We start from the raw sequence: 25026 nt of genomic DNA, 5'->3' as shown, positions 1-25026 counted from the left end.
TCATGCACATGTGGCCCTGCCTCTGGGTCCCCCTCTTTCCAGAGCCCCAAGGTCTAGCTTGCTGACCCCAAATGCTTTCATTGAACTCAAGGGTGACTTATGAGGGATCCTGAGTCACAGTGGTGACAACAGACGTTTTAGGTCCTGGCTGGTGTATTTTAAGCGGGATCTTCATTGGCACTGAGGGAGTAACTTGTAAGTTGGATTTTTATATCTTAAATTTTCCCTTTTAGAAGGAGTTGTGTGTGATAACCGAACACTTAAAGGGACCTTTGTGTGTAGTTATGTTTTCGTTGTTGACTGACCTATTAGTGCATTTTATTTACTTCTGAATTCCTTTAAGGAGACAGTGTGATGTGTGGAAAGAGCATGGCGTTAGGAATTGGAAAGATCTGAGACCTGGCCACCAGCTGTGTGACCTTAGGTATGGACTTAAGCTCCGAACTTCCGTTTCAGGGCAGGGATTCCTTTCTTACCAAAGGTTAGGTTAGTGTTAGTATTATTGAGGCTCTTAGCAGGTGACTGTGACACCTCATAGGCACTCCATTACTGGAGGCTACTATTTATGCTGTTAGTAACACAACTTGAAGTAACATAAAGTGACGAGTGTACTTCGTTTACTTTTATGTTGCCTTTCCCCCGCCATCTCTCTGTTGAGAGTGGCAGTAGTTCCTTAAACTAGAAGTTGAATGTATAACCAATATATTTTGAATATTTCACTTAACATTTCAAATCAAAACAGAAATTAAGCAGATCAGTGAAATGAGGTTGAAAGTCCTAGAAAAGAAGTTTATGTGATAATTTTGGTATTAAATTTCCACTGTTTCATTTTTGTTGGAGTTGATGAAATTGTTGAGCAGAGTAGAAATAACATAATGAGTTACTAAGGCGATTTCAGCACATTGGGTATACATAAGTCATGAAGGTAATTCTTTTTAAAAAAAATTAAGTATTTTTTATTGAAGTATAGTTGATTTAGAATATTGTGTTAGTTTCGGGTGTATAGCATAGTGATTCACTAGTTTTGCAGATTATATTCCATTATAGGTTAATGGATATAATGTAAGATAATGGATATGATTCCCTGTGCTATATAGAGTATATCCTTGTTGCTTATCTATTTTATGTATAATAGTTTGTATTTGTTAATCCCATACCCCTAATTTGTCCCTTTTCCCTCCCTTTTTGGTAACCATTAGTCTGTTTTCTATATCTGTGAGTCTGTTTCTGTTTTGCATATACATTCATTTGTATTATTTTTTTAGATTCCACATATAAGTGATATCATACAGTATTTGTCTTTCTCCGTCTTATTTCACAAAGCATAATTTATCTAGGTCCATCCACGCTGCTGCAAATGGCAGTATTTCATTATTGTTTATGGCTGAGTAATTTTCACGTACACACACACACACACACACACACACACACACACATCTTTATCCAGTTGTCTGTTGATGGGCACTTGGGTTGCTTCCCTGTCTGGCTGTTGTAAATAGTGCTGCTGTGAACATTGGGGTGAGTGTTTCTTTTGGAACTAATGTTTCTGTTTTTTCTGGATATGTACCCAGGAGTGGAATTGCTGGATCATGTGGTAGTTCAACTTTTAGTTTTTTAAGGAACCTCCGTACTGTTTGCATAGTGGCTGCACCAATTTACATTCCCATCACCATGTACAAGAATTCCCATAGAGATAACTCTATAATTTGACCAGTGAACACCCAATAATTTCTTCAAACTTTTTTTTATCACTTGTCCTTGAAAACAGAGTTTTCATCTTGTGAAATCAAAGAAAGAGGAAATTCAGCATGGAAAAGCTAAGTATTATGGTGTCATTTTATTTGTCCAGTGGAGAAATAAAAAAGGGAAATGAAATCAATGCCAAAGAATTGTGCCCCAGGTTAAAACAGTAGGATCTGGAAGTTGTTATCTGTTGGGATATCATCGCAAACTTTGTGGTGCATTTGGGGTCTGGTGGAATCCTACCAAAATTCATACCAGTGGATTGGGTTGTGATATTTACTAAAACTTCATCCCTCTCTTGGAGAGTCTAGTTGACGCATGGATTTGGTCCAAATAGGAAGTCAGTGGAGTGTCCTGATGCCCTCCAAGTGGGCACGTGCATAGGGCTCGGACCCGGGAAGATGGAGCCTGAAGGTCCCAAAGAGTTCTTGACTTGGGGTGAAGCAGTGTGGTGACCTGGTTAAACTTGTGGTTTCTGGATGTGTGATGCTGGGCAAGTTTCTTTACCTCTAGGCCTCCACTTCTCCATCTGTAAAATGGGATGATAATGGAGCTTGCCTCAAAGGGTGTGTGTGAAGAGATAATCCACAGAAATCAATTGCATTTTAATTAATTAATTAATTTTTTGTTTTTGGCTGTGTTGGGTCTTCATTGCTGCGTGCGGGCTTCCTCTGTTTGCGGCGAGCGGGGCCTACTTTTCGTTGCAGTGCACGGTTTTCTCATTGCGGTGGCTTCTCTGGTTGAGGAGCACAGGCTCTCGGCGCGCAGGCTCAGTAGTTGTGGCGCACGGGCTTAGTTGCTCCGCGGCATGCGGGATCTTCCCAGACCAGGGCTCGAACCCGTGTCCCCTGCATTGGCAGGTGGGTTCTTAACTACTGCGCCACCAGGGAAGTCCCTCAGTTGCATTTTAGTACTATTTTCTCTGTCCTTTCTCTGTCTGGTGGGACTCTGTCTCAGTCACACTTGTACCTGTGTAAGGCTGTGGGTGATGCTTTCTTTGAAGATTCATTCCTTGCTTATTTGAGAAAGTTGTTTGCTTTTCAAAAAGTGATTCTTAAGGAATATAGTCGTCATAGTAATATTAAGAGTGGTGTTTTGCCACAAAATGCAATCCAAACTCATAATTAAATCCTGCTTGTTTTGTTTACAGGGAACACGGGTCTGGCTGAGAGAAAATGGCCAGCATTTTCCAAGTACCGTAAATTCCTGTGCAGAGGGCATCATTGTCTTCCAGACGGACTATGGTCAGGTGAGCAGAGTCCCTGCAGCTTCGTGACATCCGTGTTCTGCTTCCTTGGGTGGCCCTATGTAAGGGCACGTGTGCTCATTCTTCTCGCCCTTCATACCTTAAACGTCTTTTCTAAGTGATACAACAGAATCCCAAAAGGAATGTGTAATGCACACCTCGAGTGTGTGAGAGACACAATAAAAAATTCTCCCAAATCGAAATCAAAGTGTTGTAACTAGTACTGGACAGAAGAGCACTGCGCTTGGCTGGTTTCCTTCCTGGGAATCAGGAAGAATCAGAAGTACAGAGTGCAAGCGATTTGAGAAAAAGTTCAAATATATCAATATTTCCCGATTGGTTTCGTGACCACTTTCCCTTACAATTCGTCAGCTTTCCTAGTGTTGGAACTACTGGCCTGCCAGTGAGACTGTAGCAGTGTCCTGGTCCCTGTAAGGACAGGATGCACCAAACCCCCTAACCTGAGCCTCTTCATGCACCTTGTGAAGCAGCTGAAGGAACTTCTTCAGTTTGTGGGAACCACTGCTCCAGGGTCCCTGTTCTTTAGTGTAAAACAAGTGAAAAGCCATATCACTGAAAACAAATACCTGCATCCAGAAACTGGCCCACTGCTTATATTTGGACAATGGTGAAAGGAGCCCACTTTCTCCATTTTATAAGGAAACCAACTAAAAATGTTTTAAATTGAAGTATAGTTAATTTACAATGTTGTGTTAGTTTCAGGTGTATAGCACAGTGATTCAGTTATATATAAATTTTTTTTTTTCAGATTCCTTTCCAGTATAGGTTATTACAAGATACTGAGTACAGTTCCCTGTGCTACACAGTAGGTCCTTGTTGGTTACCTATCTTATATATAGTCGTGTGTGTCTTTAATCCCAAGGAATTTTAATTTTAGAAATGGGTACCTCCCACAGAGACACATATTAAAATTTAAGACATAAAGGACTGAAAGGACATCATATGCCAGTATTTAAAACTCTCAGTTGCTGAATTTGGTTTGCAAGTTGTGTTGAGAACAAAATCTTCAAGGTCAGTGTTGTGTGGTTTGTGGCTGTTGGGCTACTTGGTTATCAAAACCTTGAGCAGAGATGATCCTCTTGGTGGTACGTTCCTCATTTCTTGGCTTCATAAGCAGTGATGTTTCTGGGCTATTTTGCAATTCCTCAGTTACTTTTTCATCCGAGAGTCTTGAACGGCGCTTCAGTATTTGTCTGGTGGTGAAGATATAGCTGTGATGTGCAGGGAGAGGGGAGCAAAGAGATCACTGGGAACCCAGTGTCTCCCAGTCACTGATGCCCAGTCTGGTCTCTTTCCCGTCAGCTTCTCGGGTAGTGTGATGTGACCTGTAAACTGAGGACCAAGTGACCCGGCCAGCATTTTTCTGTCTTGCCTTCGCTCCTCCCCTCTTGCCATCTCACTTTCCCCAGATGAGAATTCAGTTTCTTTCAGGCCTTGTACATACTTCTCAAGATGCTAATAAAAAAGGAAAAACAATACTTAAGCCGTGTACCTGACTTGACAGAACTTAATGGGGAATTCTTTTCTTTTTTTGTTGACTTATTTTTTAATCCCAAAGATACTTCAATTTTTTTCCCTTTTTTCCTCTTAAGAAAAATTGTGATAGAAACCACATTAACGTTAAAATTCCCATCTTAATCACGTTGAAGTGTATAGTTCAGTAGTGTTAAGTCCGTTCCCATTGACGGGCAGTAGATGTCTAGAACTTTTTCATCTTGTAATACTGAGACTCTGTACCTAGCAAACGCTTAATTCCCCATCTCATCTCCCCCAGCACTTGGTAACCACCTTTCTACTCTCTGTCTCTATGATTTTGACTCCTTTAGATACTTATATGAGTGGAATCATAGCAGTATTTGTCCTTTTCTGTTACTGGCTTATTTTGCTTAACGGGGTGTCTCGGAGATTCTGAAGACGCTTTCTATTCCTGTCAAACTTCGCTTTTCTCCGCAGAGGCGTCACAGCAATTCTAGCAGCCTCTCAGTGCTACTTACCGTCTGTGTCGCTTGGTCAGCAGTCTGTGTCCCGTGACACCATTGCCAGCTGGTCAATGGGCAGCCCTCTGTGAGGCATGGAAAGGGTTGGTCAGGCCAGCAGTTCTGTTCCCTCTTGACGGTACTTATGGATTGTGGCTTTAGAAAGAACTAAACCAGAAAAGTATACACTTACACGTGGAAACAGCTCCCAAATTTGACTTCGAGTCTTCAGTCGGTCATCAAGTCCTTGGTCTTACACTGTCCGCTCTGTCATTCCCAAGTATGACAACTGTAATTAGCTTGGCGACCCATGTAGGAAGTACAGGGTTTCAAATGTGACAAAAGTGAGGCAGGTTGGAAAGACGTGGATCAGACGTGGACCAAGAGCTGTGGCCGTGGCCAGAAGACTTGTGTTTCTCTCTTTTGTGACCTACTTCTTCCTCTCTTGACATTACAGATTCCCTGTGGAACATAGAGGCGTAGCCACCAAGGGTGAGAAGTTCATTACCTGGTTCTGGCCCCCAGGACAGCCATACCTGCTGTTTATCTGATATGGATTCCTGAAGGAATCAGGGTCAGTGATGTCGAGTATGGCCTTGTCCTGATCAAACCCGTGGTAACTTTTCAAAGTGTGGGCTAATTTCAGCCCAATTTGGTATGTTATTAAAGGGTGTTAGGATATTGGTGTTTCTACAGAAAGGGAGAATGGGGAGTTATTTAATGGGTCCAGAGTTTTAGTTTTGGAAGATGAAAAAGTTCTGAAGATGCATCATGGTGATGGTTGCACAACAATGTGAATGGGCTTGATGCCACTGAACTGTACACTTAAAATTTGCCATTGTCATCCTTTTTATGTCAGTGTGAACATCTTACCACAATAGAAAAAAAAAAAAAAAGATCAGTGTTCGAGGTCAAATGGTAACGGGTAAAAGCTGTCAAGTGGGTATTTTTCTGTATCTTTATAAACGGTTCTAGTAAAATTTTTATGTCACCAAAATAGGACCTTCTCAGAATCTGTGAACAGCTTCCAAACTATTAGTTGACTTTCCCCCTGGTTTACTGTACAGGAATCACCTGGAGGTCTTGTTTCGGATGCAGATTCTGATCAGCAGGTCTGGGCTGGGGGCTGAGAGTCTGCATTTCTCACCAGCTACCTGGTGGTATGGATGCTGCTGGTCGATGTTGGAGTCGGAGAACTGCCTTAGGGTCGTAGTAACTACAGTGAAGAGCAGGAAGTACCCTCAGTCCCCTCCGTGTACCAGCCGTGCTGCTGTTTAGGACGAAGCAAAGGTAAGGAAAAGAGCTTGAGGTAGCGGTGGAAAATTTTCCCTAGGCCTTGAGAAGCTTTCCCTTTCTCTGTGGGCATTCCATCCCTCCCCCCCCACCCCACCCCCAATTCCAGCAATCATTTCGCCTCAAGCGTGGCCAGGGATCGTGCTGACTGCGGCGAAATAGTGCTCAGGTGGATTAAAAAGCAGTTTTCAAAATCCTGTTTCGTGTTGGAAACCAAGCGGAGCCACAAGTAACTAAAATCCTGAAACGAGGTCACGGGGACAGGGGGTAGACAGGAGATAATAAGGTGGTGTTTTTTGGTGAGAGCCCTAAAGGGCCCGTTTTCTTATTTCATTCAGTCTCGGAGGGTTTTGCACATTTGCTCAGCTGTTCTTTCTTCGCCAAGGAGATAGTTTTATATTATCTAAAGTTCCATCCCACGCCAAAATTTAAACTGCTGTAGGTTGGTCCCAGGAGTGCAGAGGACCAAAACATTCCCGTTTGACTCGTAGCTTATGTTATACTCGCCGTGAAGTATTTGCCGACGGGAAAAGAAAAGTGCGAGTGATATGCTACCACACTTTGAAAAAATGCATAGCTGTGGCTTCTGGAGCACAAAGCACGTGGGTAGGTCAGCACGTGCTCTGCAAGTTAGAAATGACTTGTCTTCTTGCACATGAAGCCTTGGACAGAGTTGTAGAAGAGCACCATGCTTTTGTGGTTCTGCAGGGTCCATGTTTGGCTAAAAGATTGACTCTGGTGAAAAGGGTAGGATGGAAGTTGGCACTGAATGTTTTTGTCTTTCCTAAAACGTTCACTGAAGCACCCTTTTGGAACACTGTAGAATTGACTAATGAGTTTTAAATTAGATTTTTTGCTTTGAGAGTCAACTATTTTATTATCCTTCCTGAAAAGAGCCTAATTTGATCGCTCTGAAATAGCTTAGAGTGATATCAATTTACCTAATTGTATTTTAAGGGGTAGTTTTTTTTGTTTTTTTTTGTTTTTTTTAAATAAATTTATTTATTTTTGGCTGTGTTGGGCCTAACCCTCATTATTTATAATCACATCTCCCATTTAAAGCCATCTCTAACCTTTTGGGTTTGACCTTCACTTTGACTTGTTGGAATTAATACCGTGGGCCCAATTTTGTCGAACTTGATGATGGGTTAGTGTAGTGATTTTTCATTGCATTTTTGATTATTTTTCATACACTTTCTGCTCTGTCCAGCTGCTTTTCTTTGCTTTTTTTTACCCCTTCACTTTGCCCCCATTGATTGGTGTCTTTTTGTGTCCCTTGAATGTCATATGGACGTGGCAGCTTTTTGACCTCTCCACATCCCATACGGGTCCGCTCCTGGGTCACAGAGAAATCTCCCGCAAGCCTGTTGAGTGCTGGAAAATGGACCGTGGGACAGCCCAGAAGGTCTCCCATTTCAGAGCTCTGCATGTTACCCTGCAACCCCCCTGATTGTCAGGAATCGGACAACTAGAACTGAGTGATTTCATCTTGAGGTGGGAACAAGTCAGATCTGACTTCTCAAGTGAAGTGTGGAGCCTGGAGCTTTTAACCGAGTTGAGAATGTCATCTGAGAGGGAGCTGACTGCGCACCCCCGAGAGCCCGGGAAGGCCAGCCCTTTTCAGCAGCCGCAGAAGCTGCCTTCCTGGCTTCACTGGCAAAGCCAGCTGTTGGCAGAGACAGGTGCCGGGGTAAAGAGGTCTCCCCCGCCAGCTCCTTCTCTGTGAGCGGGTGCGGAGTAAGCGAGCAACAGTTGGCATGAACCCCCAAGTCGGGTAGGGCCCCCCAGGGCAGCTCCCATGAATGGTTGCGACAGGCGGGGGGAAACCAGCAGGGCAACAGCTAAACTTACAAAGATGGCGGGAAGGAGTTTGGGGGACGACGTTAATGATGCAGAAGTGGTGTCATTAGGATACTGTTACTCTCAGAGCCAAACTCTTAACAACAACAGGACAGATTCTTTGTGGTCAACTGGCCTGCACCTAATTCCCTTGCTTTTATGTTGTTTAAGAAACAAAAAGCAGGGCTTCCCTGGTGGTGCAGTGGTTAAGAATCCGCCTGCCAATGCAGGGGACACGGGTTCGAGCCCTGGTCCAGGAAGATCCCACATGCCGCGGAGCAACTGGGCCTGTGTGCCACAACTACTGAGCCTGTGCTCTACAGCCCACGAGCCACAACTACTGAAGCCCACGTGCCACAACTACTGAGCCCGCGTTCTACAACTGCTGAAGCCCGCATGGCTGGAGCCCGTGTTCCGCAACAAGAGAAGCCACTGCGATGAGAAGCCCGTGCACCGCAACAGAGAGTAGCCCCCGTTTGCCCCAACTAGAGAAAGCCCGCGCACGGCAACGAAGACCCAACGCAGCCAGCAGTAAATAAATAAAATAAATAAATTTAGAACAAACAAACAAAAAACCAGAAAGTATATTCTATCCCCTTTTCAATCTTTTTTCTCCTTTTTGGTAAAGAGAAACAGTCTCATATTAATGCACTTATTTGGGGGAAACTTTACCCATTTTTTTCCTCAAAAGGAAAGAAACAGGTTATATTTTCGCTCCCTGTAGCCTCTCAAGTGTCAGGTATCCCTGGTGTTGCAGTCGGTGCTTCCAGCCAAATTAACCTGTGGGTTCCATTGAACCATAGGAAGTCGCCATCTCTGTAGGGTGAGGGAGCTGAAAAGGCAGTTTCCTGTGGTTATGCCTAAGAGTATGTTTTTTTTTTTTTTCAGCGGCCACGGCTCACGGTCCCAGCCGCTCCGCGGCACGTGGGATCCTCCCGGACCGGGGCGCGAACCCGGTTCCCCTGCATCGGCAGGCGGACGCGCAACCACTGCGCCACCAGGGAAGCCCTAAGAGTATGTTAATTGCCCTCTATTTGTGTGTTTTAGCTTATCGATATGTTTTTGATTTAAAGGTAGAATTTTTGGCATACAGTAAAGTTTAACAAAGTAGTTTTTTTGCAGTCCAGTTGAGAGGCAAAGCATATCCCTAAAGTAGTATACAGCCCTGGCTTTTGGGGTACCACTGCCATGTTAAATTCTGTTGTGTGTGTGTATGTGTGTGTGTTAACATCTATGACATTGTATTCCTTTTGGGGTTTTCAACTTTTTTGGATGGGTGTGTAAAATATTTGCTATGATTGTTCTCTCCTGCAAAGGTCCAAAATTTTTTAAAAAATTTTAACCATTTTTAGAATGGAAGTATAGTTAATTTACAATGTTGTGTTAGTTTCAGGTATATAGCGAAGTGATTCAGTTATACATATGTATAAATATCTATTCTTTTTCAGAGTCTTTTCCATTATAGGTTATTGCAAGATATTGAATATAGTTCCGTGTGCTATACAGTAGGACCTTGTTGTCTATTTTGTATACAGTACTTTGTTAATCCAAAGCTCCTAATTTATCTCTCTCCTCCCCTCCTTCCCCTTTGGTAACCATAAATTTGTTTTCTATGTCTGTGAGTCTATTTCTGTTCTGTAAATAAGTTCATTTGTGTCATTTTTTTGATTCCACATGTAAGTGATATCACATGATTTTTGTCTTTCTCTGTCTGACTTACTTCAACAAATGTCCAAATTAAGAGTTGAAAGAAAAATGAATGGATAACTATACAATTTATTTTTTTGAACTGGAATTTGGGCTTTCTTGTGTGTGTGTGTGTGTGTGTATTTGTGGTGAATATAAATTACATAGAATTGACTATTTTAAATGTTTTTGAGTGTACAATTCAGTGGCATTAATTACATTCATAATGTGTGCAGCCATCACCACTATTTCCAAAACTTTTTCATCGCTCCAAACAAACTCTGTAAGCATTAAGCGGTAACACCCTATGCAGTTTGTTGTTAAACTACTTTCCTCTTGGATACCTTTTTTTGTGCTGCTTCTAGGTATACAAGCGCGTTAGAAACTCTGGTTTGTATTCTTTCTTAAGGAATAGACACTGTCAAGAAAGAAGTGGTGTAGACCTAGCTCAAGAGTCCAAGGATGGAGAATTGAATGTTGACTTAGATCTGCTGACCACCGATGGGCCTTCGGCGCTGACCTTGTGATGTGTGCCTGGGGGTGGATGGTGCTGCCCCTGTGGGTGGGTGAAGCGCCCTTCTCAAGAGGAAGGTGGCTGCACAGCCATCCAGAAAGCCAGAGGAAAGAGGGACATGCTGGTGACAGGTGGCAGATAATTTTTTAAAAAATCAGATGTATGCAGTTTCCTTTGTTAACTTCAGTATGGGTCCATCTGTTTTTCTTGGAATTCACTTCCATCAAAACAGTGCAGCTGCATTAAGCTGGGAAACTCTTAAATTCCTGTGCTTTTCTCACATTTTGCTATTTCATCCCGGAAATACCCGTCTCTGAGATGGCTATTAAACACCAGCCTGTGGAGTTTCTTAGAGTCAGAAGTCTGTACCCTAGAGACTGAACACCACTGGGGCTTTGTCTGGCTATAAAGACCAGGTAGACTGCAGTTTGTCCAACTTCCTTGGTTTAGAGGGAAAAAATTGTTTGTAGGCCTGAAAGTCATGTGATTGACTGTCTAGATCTCTTCCAAGAATCTGGTTTGACATCTTGTGGCTCAAAGATGGAAAGTCAAATAATTTTCACTCTGGGAGTATAGGAAAAAAACAATGTCTGATTGTTGGTGCACTAAAGCTCCAGGAAAAAACATGTGCGTATTTGTAAATCTGCATAGCTCAGTGCGGACACTTGCTTATTGTAACTTGGGAAGAGGTGGTCACTCTAGCCGACTGAGGGCTGTCTTTCCCTTTCGAGAACTTGGGTCCTGCAGAGATGTGCCTGGCCTTCCCCACCTTCATTCAGGGGTGAATGCCTGGATGAAGACCTTTTCACAGAGGCCTTTTCAACCTCTCCATCCAAGAGGGCCACTACCTTGACATTGTATCATGTGTAATTATTTGATTTTTTTTTTTTTTTTCCTTTGTCTCCTCACCAGGCTCTCTGAGAATGGACACATTTCTGTGTTCTTAGCTCCTAGAAGCAGAGCCTGGCCCGTGAAGGCGCTCAAATGCTGAATGCTTGGTGAAGCTCCATTTGTAGTCACGGAGCCAAGCAAGTTATTAGAATGTCGTGTACTCTGTTGAGACTGTTATCATATAATGTTTTAATAAAGAAATCACAAGTCTGAACGGACCACAAGTGACAGAAGTAAAAGCCTCCTGTCACAAGAGTCCTGTTGGGAGTTTCGCTGTGTTATTTCTATCTAAACCACCCTTAGGCCATAAGACCAGAGCAAAATAAAGAGCATTGAAGATCATTAACGGGTATTTCTTTTTCAAAGGAATTATTATACTTGATAGACTCCAAAAACATATAAACTGCGCTTTCATTTTTCAAGGGGGAGTAGGTAGTGTTGAGTTTGGTACAGAATATTTTTCCAAAGTTTGGCACTTTGAAACCTGAGATGATAATTCTGTATACTTCAACACCTACACTGAAACAGGAAGCAGTTTACCGTGATAAACCCGACAAGACCCACTGGTGTTCTGAGGAGCGTGGGCTGTGTCAGGTGTTGTTGATCTTAGCTTGCCAAGGGTGCAAACCACTTCTGTCACCTGCCCTATTCCCAGCACCTCTGAAAAATTCACTGGTGAGACCTTAAGATTCCCCTGTCTCTGGGGCCTGTCTCCCTGCTCCTTTCAGTAAATCCAGCCTAAGTGGATTGGGAATCCAGTTTATTTCTGACCCTTGCTTTCAGGACAGGCTTTTGCCTTCCCACCAAGCCTTTGGACTGACCAGCTGTGCCCCTCCCTGTCTGGCATCCCCGCTGGGCGGGTGGGTGGGAGGGAGGGGTTGGATCTCTGTTCACGGTATTTACTGGCCCCAGTGTGCCTCTAGCTGACCACACACACGGTGATTATGCAGGAGAGAACAGATGACTTCTGCCCTGGGTCATGACCTTCTGTGGCTTCCTGTCCTTGGTTGGGCCAACTTGTTGACTTGCTCCTTTGTGGATATCTCTCGACTCTGGCCTCCTCTTTCCTTCCTGGGTCCACTGAACGAGCCTCCTCTTTCCATCCCTTAGGCTTGCCTATGTATTTGGATTCCAGCCTGCCTCTGGCCTGCCTGTGCGTCCCATTTTCGGCCAACTGCTGGATTCCAGGCTCTGCTCTGGGTAGCTCAGCCGACTTTTGCCTCTGGGAGCCTGTGGTATACCCAGACTCCTCCTGCAATCTCCAGGAATCCTGGTTCTGCATTGCTAGTGTCCAGGCACAAAGAGAAGGGCTGATGTTTTGTTTCTTTGGACCCATGGTTGCTTTCAGTTTTGTAGTTAGTTTAGCAAATCAAATTGCTCATACTTGAAGGTAAGCAGGAGACTACCTTGCATTCTTGATACCCATGAATACTGAAAATAGTCAGCACATTAATGCTGGATACCAAGCTCAGACCAGGTGGTAACTTACTACTGGGGGAGGTGATGCCAAAAACAGATTAAATCAAGACTCAATTTTTTTTTTTGTTTTTTGAGGCTTAACAACTATACCTTTATTATAAGTGTCATTTTGTGGAAAACGTTATGTGAAGACTTTGAAAACAAAGTTCAGAAAATTATCTGTGGGAATCAGACATGGCACCATTGAATGCTGTATGCAATTTCAGTAGAAAATGCCGAGGCAATTTTTTAGAACAAATTCAGGCAGTCGTTGGGTGTGACTGAGATGCAGCCCATTTCAGAAGTTCAGTTATAGGCCTGTTATTTGGAAGCAGTTTTCCGGAAGACTCGGTGATATGCACAGGGAATTGGTTACCCAGTCTGTCTACAAAGACCTATTGGGGTACCCGCACTGCAAGACTTGGGATGGTGTGAAAGTCCTCTCTTGCCTGATTCCAACTGTAGCTGTATGTTGAGTTCCACCCAGGCTGCCACTGTGACGAGACTAGGGAACCACATTCTCCCACGGTCACCTCCCTGGGAGCTGTGGGAAAGGGGGGCACCCCATTTCTAAGCCGTGTCCTCCTCATGAGGGTTGGCGTTTAGGATGGGTAAAGGAAAGAGAGTGCCACTTGCTGGTGACATCTCTCTGCAGGGCACCATGCCTGGTGCCTATTCCTTCCGTTTGTCCTATTTAATCCTCAACTCCCCTAAGAAGGCGTGGTCAGCCGTCCTTATTGACACAGAGATTGATCTTCTGTGAAATAGCATGTCCAAGAGCCCACACTTGGTCAGTGATGAGTTAGTAGAGGTGGGGTTTGGATCCAGACTTGATCGACTTTTCACTTGATCATGTTACTTCCTCCAGAGAACTGTGAGGTAGGACAGGGTGAGGCCAGTGATGGGGGTTGTTGCCTGTTTACCTTCTCAGGCCCCGTGACTGCCCGTCCTGGCTGTTTCCCTGAGTTCATTTCTTTTCTCTCTTCAGGTCCCTGGGATTGAGTGTCCTTGTCTCCTTTCTGGGCATGACCTTTGTGCTTTCTTTTGAAGTTACTCTTTCTTTTTTTTTTTAAAGATGTTGGGGGTAGGAGTTTATTAGTTAATTTATTTATTTTGGCTGTGTTGGGTCTTCGTTTCTGTCTGAGGGCTTTCTCTAGTTGTGGCAAGCGGGGGCCACTCTTCATCGCGGTGCGCGGGCCTCTCACTATCGCGGCCTCTCTTGTTGCAGTGCACAGGCTCAGTAGTTGTGGCTCACGGGCCCAGTTGCTCCGCGGCATGTGGGATCCTCCCGGACCAGGGCTCGAACCCGTGTCCCCTGCATTAGCAGGCAGATTCTCAACCACTGCGCCACCAGGGAAGCCCTTGAAGTTACTCTTGAAGATCGGTAGGTTGCACCGGTGGTACCACCTTCCCAATTTCCTCTTCCTTTGTGGTGGCTTTTTGCTTTTATTATGTTTTATTGCTCCAGGGAAATAGAAGGATCAGCGAAAATCCCCCTTTTTTACATTTTAATGTTTCATCGTCTTGTGTTCACAATCTCGTTTCCACGCTGCTGCTTCTGCCGGGGTTACTTCTCAACCCTGGCTGCACATTAAATTCACTGGGAAGCTTTTCCCAAGAGCCTTGGCCCTGCCCCAAAACAATGAAATCAGAATCTCAGCTGGGACTCAGGCCCTGTGTGTTTTTAGAAAGCTTCCTGGGTACCACTTAATAAGCAGTCAAGTTCAGAACTATTTCGTAGACCGAATGAGCATCCTATCGAAATAGTCCATTAAAAGTTGTTGAAAAAGCACAACTTTTGCATACTGGGCTTAGAAAACGCTCATGTTACCCGTGATTTCTAGGCCTTCACTTTTTCTTATATAGCTTCTTTTCTGGACACTTAGATGGTTCTGTGGGATGTCTCCAATGCCCACAGTATCTCTGAGAATTCAGTTCCGTCTGTCCGTCCAGCTGTCCACTGGGCCCTTGTCTCCAAGGGATCCTGGAGTGCACCCGCCTCCCTCTTTCTCCAGGGAATTGACCTGTTCTTGGTCTTTCCATCTCCACCTCTCTAGTCCCACCCTCTCTAGTTGGATACTCTGTTTGAGTGGGACATTTGGGTTTAAATGTCCCAAACACTAGTGCGGTGTTGGTCCGTGTGTGAGTCTCCGACTGGCTGCTTCATAATCTGTCATCAGGGCCCTTGGGAAAGATGCAGCTTCCTTGACCCTCCTTCCCATCTGCCAAGTCCACGTCTCTGTGCAGGTGGTCCAGGGGTCTGTATTTTAACAAGGTTCCCAGGTGATGCCTTTCATGGTGAAATTGGAGAACCACAGACTCAGTGTGTATTGTGACAGGAGAGAAATTCTCCCCCTCTCATTTGCTATTTACTTCAAATTGGGCTGCTCCGAGGCCTGGGGCTCCGGGGAGGACCTGTCCTTCCTGATGCTGTGACCCTGCAGACAGGTTTGGTTCTTCCGCTGTCCGCATCTTCCTCATGCCTGCGATCCTGCCTCCCTTCCTTTCTGTGTCTGGAACGGAACCCGGTGTTGGGGCACCTCTCCTGGCTGTGAGGCACTGTGGAGGTCTCTCTCATTTGTGCTGGGAGAAATCCCAGCGATAAAGCAGTTTCCTGAGATCCCTCCACTGAGCTCCACGCATGGAGGCTGTCAATGACGGTCTTTGTGTTCCAACAATTCAGTGAAGTTATATTCGTTTCTGGGGGAACCTTATCTGTTTCTACCTCAAGGCAAGAGGGAGGCGGTTGGGGTCTGAAGGAAGGATAAGGCCCTGGGGTGCAGAGCAAGGCCTGGGGAGGGGGAGGGGCAGGGGATGTAAAGGCAAAGGCAGTAAGGGGCCTGTTTTCTGCACCCCTCCAGCCCTGCACTTGCCCTGTGGCTCGCACAGCCCCACGTGGGCTGGATGAGATGCAGAGCCAAGGGGGGGTGGGTGAGCGGCAAGCAGCTGCCCCACACTGGAGAGGACAGGGGCTTATTTCTAACCAGTGGGTGCCTGCCTCTTCCGCTAACTTCTGCTTAAGGAGTGTCTGTCACTCAGACCTGCAGCGACAGCGTGACCGACTTCCAGCTTTTATTTCAGACTGATTGCGCTGCCTTTTTAAGGTAAGGATTCGAGCTACACAGGCACTTGGGAGGCGTGGGGCCCGGGGAGGGGGCCCCGTGACCTTTCCAGGGTGATGGGTACGTTCAGTGTACTGCTCTGTGTGGGTCGTCGGGCTGTCTGTCTGTGCTGTGTGCACGTGAAACCTCGGTCTTTTCCTAAAAAGTAACATCTAGCTTGTTTGAAGGCAGCTGTTTGTATTGAAGTTACATATGTCATGAACACAGCATGACTCAACTCAGTAAAGTTGCTGTAATTCCTCCAGTGTTGAACTGAAGCGGCAGAGGTAAACCATGGCCTGTGCCCAATGCCTGTTTCCATACAGCTTACAAGCCAAGAACGGTTTTTCCATTTTTAAATGTTTGGAGAAACATCAAAAGAATGATATTTTATGACACATGAAAACGATAAGAAAGTCAAATTTAAGGAAGTTTTATTGGACACAGCCATGCCCATTCATTGGTTTATCTAAGACTGAGTTCACGCTACAGTGGCAGAGTCAGGAGCCAGAAAGCCTCAAGTTCACCATCTGGCCCTTTGCAGAAAACGTTTGCTAAACCTGAGCTAAAGGATCATTTTCCCCAATTACTTCTGATGTGATGTTTTAGTGCTGCAGGGGGCCTTCCAGTGGTTCCCAGTCCTGGCTACACATCGGAGTCACTGGACGGGTTACTAATTGGGATGCTTGGGCCCCTACACCCTGCCCAGCGGTCCAGCCTCTCCGGAGGTGAGCCCGGGACCCAGCGGTCCAGCCTCTCCGGAGGTGAGCCCAGGAAGCTGTACTTGCTACCAGTGCGGCCAGCCACAGGATTCTGTGCTGTGAACCCCCAGCTAGTAGATGGATTCGTTGCTAAGCTCCATCATTTTGTTTTCCCTATGAGGGGAAATACCTTCCCCCGGAGGACAAAGATTGACAGTGGCAAAACCCATGTGTCCCGCTATCAGGAACCCTACCTGTAGGGTAGTGGCCCTCAGAATGGAACAGGCATCAGAATCCCCTGGAGAGGCTTGTTAAACCACTGGCTCCTGGGCCTCAACCCAGAGGTTCCCGTTCCGCGAGTCTCAGGTGGGGCCTGGCCATTTGCATTTCTGCAAGCTCCCAGGTGCTACTGGTGCCGCTTCGTGTGGAATGCACACGCTGAGGACCAGCGTGCGGGGCTTGGCAGGCTCTACGTGGGGGGTTTCTTTTAAAATCCGTGTTCTAAACAGAAGCATCTGATACACAGTCTTCCCCCCCAAAGCATGTTCTGGAGAAACACGGACGGTCGCAATCCAAGTACCTTTTTCGACTGCTGCAGCCATAAAGGGCTCCTTCTTGAACGGTGTCCTGTCAGCAGCTGCCTGGTGATCTTAGTTGTAAATACGAACACCTGTCGGTGGTTTAGTCTGTAACTGTCTTTTTTCCTGGGTCAGTGGAGAGGCAGGCACAGCAACAGTAAGAAAAGCCTGTGTTCTGTGTTAATCACGTCCCATCACATTTCTAAGGAAGGTTGACTCATTGGAAGTATTTCCAAGAATGAGTTGATTGTGCTTACACACTTTCGGAGGTTGCTGTGTAAAGGTGGACACTTAATGCTTATTTTTAATACTGAAGGGTAGTTAAATTGTTAACTTACTGTTTGCCACGCTAAGGCAGTCACATCGCCCTCATTTTCTAAGTGAGGTGTCAAAGCTGGAGAAAGAAGGAAGGAGAGCGATTTTTACGTTCAGGAACTGCTGTTAGCACTCCCAAGCTCTCGATTATCCTTAGGTTTAATATACGGTTTTCTCCCATTGTCTGTGCCACCCTGGACCGACACTGGACTGGTATCTAGAGAGGGGGCCAGGACTGGGGTAAGGCGAGTGGGGTACCGAGGGTGCAGATGTAGAGAAGCACCACGCGGGGCCATTGCAGGCGCTGGAGCTGACTTGCACGAGCCCCAGGACTGGTGCACCCTTGACTTGTGAACGCCCGGCGCCTGCCTCGCCCTAATCCCAGCCCTGATCAGAGCCTAGGAGTTTAAGCAAGACTCCCTAAGAAAGAGGCCCGTCTGTAGAATCAAATGCCCTGCTTCCCCTCCCTTTGCTTAAATGATTCATTGACACTTTAGAAATGTTCTGAGAAATGACTCATTCTGAACAGTCCTTTCTTTGATGTTTGCTTTCAGACATCTGCATCAGTACATCTTCGTGAACTTGTTTACGATTAAATGACTGCGATACGGACTGCCGTGTGGAACACGATGGTTTTGACTCTTCACGTGAATGTTTGAGGGAAAAAACGTCCCCACAGGGTTTCCTAGATGAAGGCTTTATAGCAGACTTGTGCAGTCTCGCATAAAATTCTAACATTACATTTGTAAATTCAGCACATGGCCTGTATTAGAAGTTCCGCTATGCAGTGGCTTCTTTTCAGAGGTTTGAGTCCGTCATGAATCTAGCTGCTCTTTGGGTGTTCCAAATGGCTCTTGTAATAATTTTGAAATAATTAATAGTATTTCTAAGTCTTCCAGTGAGGGTAAGCGAGTAGCTGGCCCTTGAGAACTGAGCAAGCATTTTTGTCTTCTGGAAGGATCCTCTGTTCTGAAATGCATCCATCTTCCTGCCCTGTCAGAGTTCACAGTGGGCTTGCTCTGAGCATCTGCTTTTGCTCTTGCAAAGGGAGCTGATGACATGTTTACTGGGTGATGCTGAGAACCCCTCTCCCCTGTGACAATGGGCTGGAGCATATGCTGTCCCCAGTTTCAGGAAGCTTTTGTTAACAGAGGACTCAAAAGAGATCAGGCCACCGGGGAATGTTGCCAGCATGCCTTTGTCGGGGGCAAATCCTGTCCGAATAACCTAATTTCCTTTTCTGAGCAGGAGTAAACCAGGGAGATGAAAATTGCAGATTTTTCAACCTTAGCGATTATTTTTTTCTGATTTAAAAACATCCAAAATTTAAAATTTAAAGATTGTTGATTTCAAACATTTATGGAACTTTATTTTTTTCCCCCTTCACCAAAGGACCTTAACTTGGCTTAGAAAATAGTACCACGGGTCTCATAAACATTCACTGGAGACAGCACTAGAGAGAGTAGGTGTCAGCACCCCAATCCCCATACTTATTTTGGATGCTTCTCATTTGGGACATTCTCTGAAATGGTAAGATGATGTAAATACCGTAGAGAAAATAGTTTCTTCCTTTTGAGGAAAGTCATACTCAGAGGGTATCCAGTATTGGCTCATTGCTGTCTTTGATGGAGATTCTAAAACAGTTCGCAGATGTTACTTTAGCCACAAGAGCAAAAGAGGCTGTAGTCACATTTTAGCACCTAGGCTATCATTAGTTAATAACTTTCAGAAGTTTGAGCTGTGGTGTGAAATGAAAAGAATAGACTTTTTTTCTTTTAACAGCTGAATATGGATAATTCACATCCCATACAACTCACTCACTTAGAGTATACAATTCAGTGGCTTTTATTATATTTATAGAGTTGTCTAACCAACACCACAAATAATTTTGGAACATTTTTTGTACCCAGAAAAGAAACCCTGCACCCCTTAGCTGTCGCCCCTAAACCTTCCCACCCCGTGTTACCCCCCAACCCCCTGGCCCTAAGCAACTACAACTACTCTGTCTCTATTATCTGCCTATTCTATACATTTCATTTCAGTGGAATCATGCAATCTTTGATGGCTGGCGTCTTGCACTTAGCATGTTTTCAAGGTTCATGCATGTCATAGCAAACACTTCATTCCTTTTTATTGCCGAATAATATTCCATGGTATGGTTATGCCACATTTTATTTAAAAGGAATAGTTTTTTAAAGCTAAGTAGAAAAGAAAAATATAAAAGAAAAAGAATGGCTAGCCATATATAGCCACTTTTTGTAGGGTTCATAATGGGTCACATATGAATATTTCTGAAGGTGATATTTTGATGTGTAAGCCCGAAATCAGAATAATCGTTCAGAGCAGTGAGCTAAAAAGGAGAAGTGTTTTAAAAAAAAAAGTTTAGACGTCGGTACTATTCCTACTTATCGTCTCATACGTGAAAATGGGCACCTTTTTTTCCCCATAGTTTGGAGAAGATGGAAAGATGATGAAAGCTTAGAGAACGGGGTTCAGAGAAACAGCCCGGGAAGTGGGTTGTTTAGCCAGGAGGAGGCTGGGATCCTTAGGTAGTGTGGAGCAGTTTTTCTCTCTCACTGGGAAGAATGGACCTCAGCTTGGATGGGAGCACTGGTGGCACAGGGAGGGACACCCTGACACTGAGGACCTCAAGGACAGGATGGTCTGCCCCGCAGAAGGTGGCTCACTTAGCCTTTGAGAAAAAAGGGTTGGCCTCTTGTCTGTTTGGAGAGATAGTAATGCCATAGGTCTTGGACCTCAGATTGCCAGGGGTCACTTCCTCCTGCCTCTGCCGTCCGAGCAGGTGAGAGATTGTCATGACTATTTCCTTGTACAGGTGAGACTGTGTCATCATCCTGACCTCAGAGGGGTGGACAAGCGGTCACTGCAGGTTGCTCGACATTCAACCGCGTCATCCAAGTGTAGCAGTTTTTCTTTTTTCTTTTTTTTTAAAATAAATTTATTTATTTACTTATTTATTTTTGGCTGCATTGGGTCTTCGTTGCACGCCCGGGTTTTCTCTAGTTGCGGCGAGCAGGGGCTACTCTTCGTTGTGGTGCAGAGGCTTCTCATTGCGGTGGCTTCTCTTGTTGTGGAGCACGGGCTCTAAGCACGCGGGCTTCAGTAGTTGTGGCTCACGGGCTCTAGAGCGCAGGCTCAGTAGTTGTGGCGCACGGGCTTAGTTGCTCCATGGCATGTGGGATCTTCCCGGACCAGGGCTCGAACCTGTGACCTCTGCGTTGGCAGGCAGAGTCCTAACCGCTGAGCCACCAGGGAAGCCCCTGATTCTCTATTTTATATTTAGTAGTGTGTATATGTTATTACCAACCTTCTAGTTTATCCCTCCACCGACTTCTCCCTTTGGTAACCATAGGTTTGTTTTCTATGTCTGTGGGTTATGTAGACTTTATTTTTATAGAGCTTGTTCAGTGCATCTATATGTGTGTCTCTGTCCATCCATCCATTCTAACCAACAATTAGCAAATCTTTTCTATTTCCACAACCAAATTAACCAGTAATATCATGTTTGTATATTAATTGATACTTCTGATTTTTTCCCTGAGTTCAAATTATTTGGTATGATCTTCCCAGAGGACCCAATTCAGCAAATAGAAGAAAAATCATGATCACAGGTTGCAAGTCTGAACAGTCTCTAAAGGTCACTATCTCACATTATTACTGTGAGTACTAAAATAATGTGTGGCAATGTTGCATAAGACTGATATTTATATAATTCTCTACAGTTTGATTCCTAACTCAATTTGATCTCAGTTTGATCCTAACAACCATGTGACCCAAATTTCTAATTTTTAAAGTATCATTCATAAAGATATGTTTGTTGTCACTTCTCTGTTACGTAGACAGAAGCAATTTCGGGGCTTGTCAGTTCCTGGGACCTGACTTTCCAATACAAAAAGAAGCTAGGCAACTGGAGGTGAGATGCCTGAGGGGCCACTGCCTCTGGGTTTAAGTATAACTTTTTCTTAAACAGCATGAAGTCATACGGGGAAACAGAAAATCGCCAGAACATAATGGCTACTTTTTCATCCTCTCCCTGGAAGACTTCAAGTTCAGAAATGTAAAATTGACCCCAGGGTAGAAATAAAGTTTTTATGCTGTCTGCGGTTTGGTGAAAAGCCATTTTACATGGCAGGAAAAACCCAGGGTGAATTATTTACCACCTCACTTTCTCCCAGCAGCTTTTAGAGTGCTTGCTAGAAGGTGTCAGAGTTGCTATTAGGTTGAGCTTACCGATATGGGGCCTTTTCCTCATCTTTCTCCCTCCTGCCAATGTCCATTCCCGTTCTTAGGCTCTTTAACTGAGAATTTATTTTATCTTGCTTTCTAAAATTCTTTAAAAAAAAAAAAAAGCAAAAAAACACAAAACTTAAGCAGCTGGGGGTTGGGGTGTCAGGTTTAATACTTCAAGCCAGTATAAATAAGAAATAGCTGAATGAATTGATGCTCTTTGATAAAAACATCTTTCCTACCATTGCTGGGCTAGGCAGAGCGGACTCATATGCGGAAGGGATATCAGCAGAGAACAATTTTTTACTTGCCTGAAAGCATTTCTCTTTGTCTTATAGAAATTCCGGGTCTAAAATTGCCGTTAGGATCCGACTTGCTGAATAAATAGTTTAAATGTCAGTCTTCTCGGTTACTCTGTATAAAGAGAGTCTGAGCCCTCTGGACTTCTTGTGCTTTTATTATGCTGGCTCTAAAGACAGAGCAAAATGGCTTTTTGTTTTTAGGTTAAGGCAGATGTACGCAGCCTGCCATCTTGATTTCTTTTGTATGGGTTGGCATACATTTTAGATGCTTTGAAATGTTGGAAAGATTTCAGACCAAGTTGGGGAAGAAAAAAAGTTGTTTTTCTTCCCATGACCAAGTTTGCTAGTTCAAATATTGTGTGAACAAGTGTCTTCTGAAGTAGGTACATTTATTTAACACCACTGGATGTTTCTCTAAATTTGCTGTTCATCTGGTTTTTTTTGCCAGATGTTTAACTTATGTCTGAATCATGCAACCAGGATTTGGTTTCAGTGGAGACAAGGAAAGGAAGCCAAAACCTGAAATACTTTGGTCTTGTATTATTTCCCTCCCAACCACAAACCCTGCAACAGTCTCTAAATGTATCCTTATAATTCAGCCTTTTTTCTTTGCGGACTTGTGCTTTTATAGGTGTGTGCTTTATTCTGGTGGCATAGAAAAAGACACTCTTTAATGATACAAATTTAGTTGTAACTGACTTTTCTATGAATGTTTTTCTTAAGACTGGTCTTAAACTTAGAAGCTGTCTTTTGAATTTATTTTTAGTTACCTGTGGAAAAGCCATTGTGTTTAAAAAAAATAGGTGGGGCAGCGGATTGTATCTCTACTGTTGTCCAGGGGCAGATTAGGTTGTAGCAATCAGTAAATGCACATAATGTGAAGATTATGGCCTGAAACTATTTTTCAGTTATCAGAATGGAAGGAGAAGACTGCTTTAGAGGTAATGCAGAGAATTTAAGGACTGCAAATCGTTGCTATTTTAACCTGCCTGAGTAATAATCATATTTCCAAATGTAGTTGAAAAACCTCATATGCCTCTAAGATATGCTGATGGCCTAGGCACAGCTGAAGAAGAGCCATGGTCTCTACCCTCGAGGACTTATACCTATTTACCTAGTTGCCAATTACGGTAACTATAACCGGTAATGTTGGTGATGATGCTGATGTAGACTGACCTCTTGGGTTGTCTGGAGGAGAGACTGGTCCTTATGTACATGGCTGGTAGGTATCAACTCCTATCAGCAGTATTAGCTACTAGTGTTTCCCAAAGACTTAACTAGGGAACACCAGTCTTAAATGATATTGGGAGAAGCAGGTGAGTGGGGGGAGGTTAAAGGTTTGGAAAGGTGACATTATTTTTCAGAAATGAACAGCATGCATTTAATTTTAATTTCTGTAGTAAAGAAATTAAGTGCAGAAAGAAATAAAGACATTAAGTGAAGAAAGTGTTTCATTCTTTTTTTTATAAATCTATTTATTTTATTTCTTTATTTTTGGCTGCATTGGGTCTCCGTTGCTGTGCGCAAGCTTTCTCTAGTTGTGGTGAGCGGGGGCTGCTCTTTGTTGTGGTGCGTGGGCTTCTCATTGCGGTGGCTTCTCTTGTTGTGGAGCACGGGCTCTAGGCGCGCAGGCTTCAGTAGCTGTGGCACGTGGGCTCGGTAGTTGTGGCTCGCGGGCTGTAGAGCGCAGGCTCAGTAGTTGTGGCGCACGGGCTTAGTTGCTCCGCGGCATGTAGGGTCTTCCTGGACCAAGGCTTGTTCACCGTGTCCCCTGCATTGGCAGGTGGATTCTTAACCACTGTGCCACCAGGGAAGCCCCATGAAGGGGTGTATTTTAGATTGAATACAAATTTGGTGACAAAGAGCAGAGTTGCAGCTATGTCTGCCACCAACTGAATGACTTTGGACAGTTAGTAAAATGGTAACACTTAACCTTTCAGGGTTGGTTTGAGGAATAGAGAGGGAGCGTGAGAGTGTTAGAGATGTGCTGACATCAGACGTACTTAGTACCTGTCACGTATTAATGAAGCATCACTGCAAAGGCAAGCCCTACACAATGAAGATGATCTTCCCCACATTTTAATACCAACTGGCTAATTATAAACCTCTTTGTGGCCACCCAACTTCTCATCATCCTGTTGCAGCTACTTTTGACAGCAAAGAACCAAGATAATACAGGCATCAGAAGATGATCAGTGAAACCTGTGCTCTTTTGTGATGATCAGAATCTAGGAGGGTTTCTTTTTATGATAGTGGACTCTCTGGAGCCAGGTGTGGGAGGGAAGGAAGAAAAGAGACTTGACAGGTCCACCCAGAACATTTTGTCTCACCCAGAAATGACCATCATCCTTAAATCATTTCCAGGTGGTTTTCAGAGTTGCAAAACGCTTGGTGTGTAGGAAGCTTCATCCAAATCCTGTTGTATCTTATGACACTGCAACTAATGTTATAATTAGCCCTCTAATAGCCTGACTTTCTGTTTGGCCTCATTTTACTTGGAAAACAAAATCCATATACCACCCACGAAGACTCTGCTACTATTGGTCAGCATTTTATGTGTCCCAGTGGCCGGATCCTGTAGCTTGGTGGTTCTCAGGCCTTTGGAGTCCTGCATCCAGATATTCTAAGAGACCAGCAAAGAGTTGTCCCATCTTTTATATTGTCAGGTAAGGGCACTTAATAACTCTTCGGCCATCATTTTAATTTTGAAAGACAATTTTAACACACCGAAAGCAGGAAGGACAAAATTTCAGGATAAAGACAACAGCTTTTTAAATGGAAGGAATTAAGCTTTATGAAAAACTCATTCCGTTGTCTTATATATCTCACTTGGCTACTGAAAATTAGCAGCCTCAGTTAAGCATTTGACATTCCCCACTACAATTAATTCAACAATAGGGGTCTTTCACCTAATGGGAGGAACTGTACTCCCAACTCCAGGTTTGTAATTTCTGGGCTTTGTCTCAGGGAGAGGTTTAGTTTTGTAGCAGAGGCACTTTAAACCATTCTCATCCCTTTTGCTTAAAGATGAGGTTTTTTTTGTTTTTTTTTTGTTTTTTTTTTTTGTGGTACGCGGGCCTCCCTCTGTTGTGGCCTCTCCCGGTGCGGTGCACA

The 25026-nt window shown here is 44.3% G+C and overlaps 1 protein-coding gene across 6 annotated transcripts in view; it reads left to right on the top strand.

The window, feature by feature from the left end:
• MYO10 (myosin X) overlaps nt 1–25026 on the top strand; it is a 220529-nt gene that overhangs the window by 44307 nt on the left and 151196 nt on the right. The window contains exons 4-6 of one of the 6 annotated variants that reach the window (XM_028492828.2): nt 2894–2992; nt 5444–5478; nt 6054–6276. Coding sequence is in view for 1 of the 6 variants with exons in the window: in XM_028492825.2 (XP_028348626.1) it covers nt 2894–2992 (99 nt within the window). In the remaining 5 variants the exon portion in view is untranslated. Of the gene's footprint in view, nt 1–2893; nt 2993–5443; nt 5561–6053; nt 6277–25026 lie in introns of all 6 variants that reach the window. The other 5 variants (XM_028492827.2, XM_028492826.2, XM_055086516.1 and 2 more) reach the window with 5 other exon arrangements.

Source organism: Physeter macrocephalus, chromosome 8 (genome assembly GCF_002837175.3).
Source record: "Physeter macrocephalus isolate SW-GA chromosome 8, ASM283717v5, whole genome shotgun sequence".
NCBI classification, from domain to species: Eukaryota; Metazoa; Chordata; class Mammalia; order Artiodactyla; family Physeteridae; genus Physeter; species Physeter macrocephalus.
This window is presented reverse-complemented; position numbering and strand designations above follow the sequence as displayed.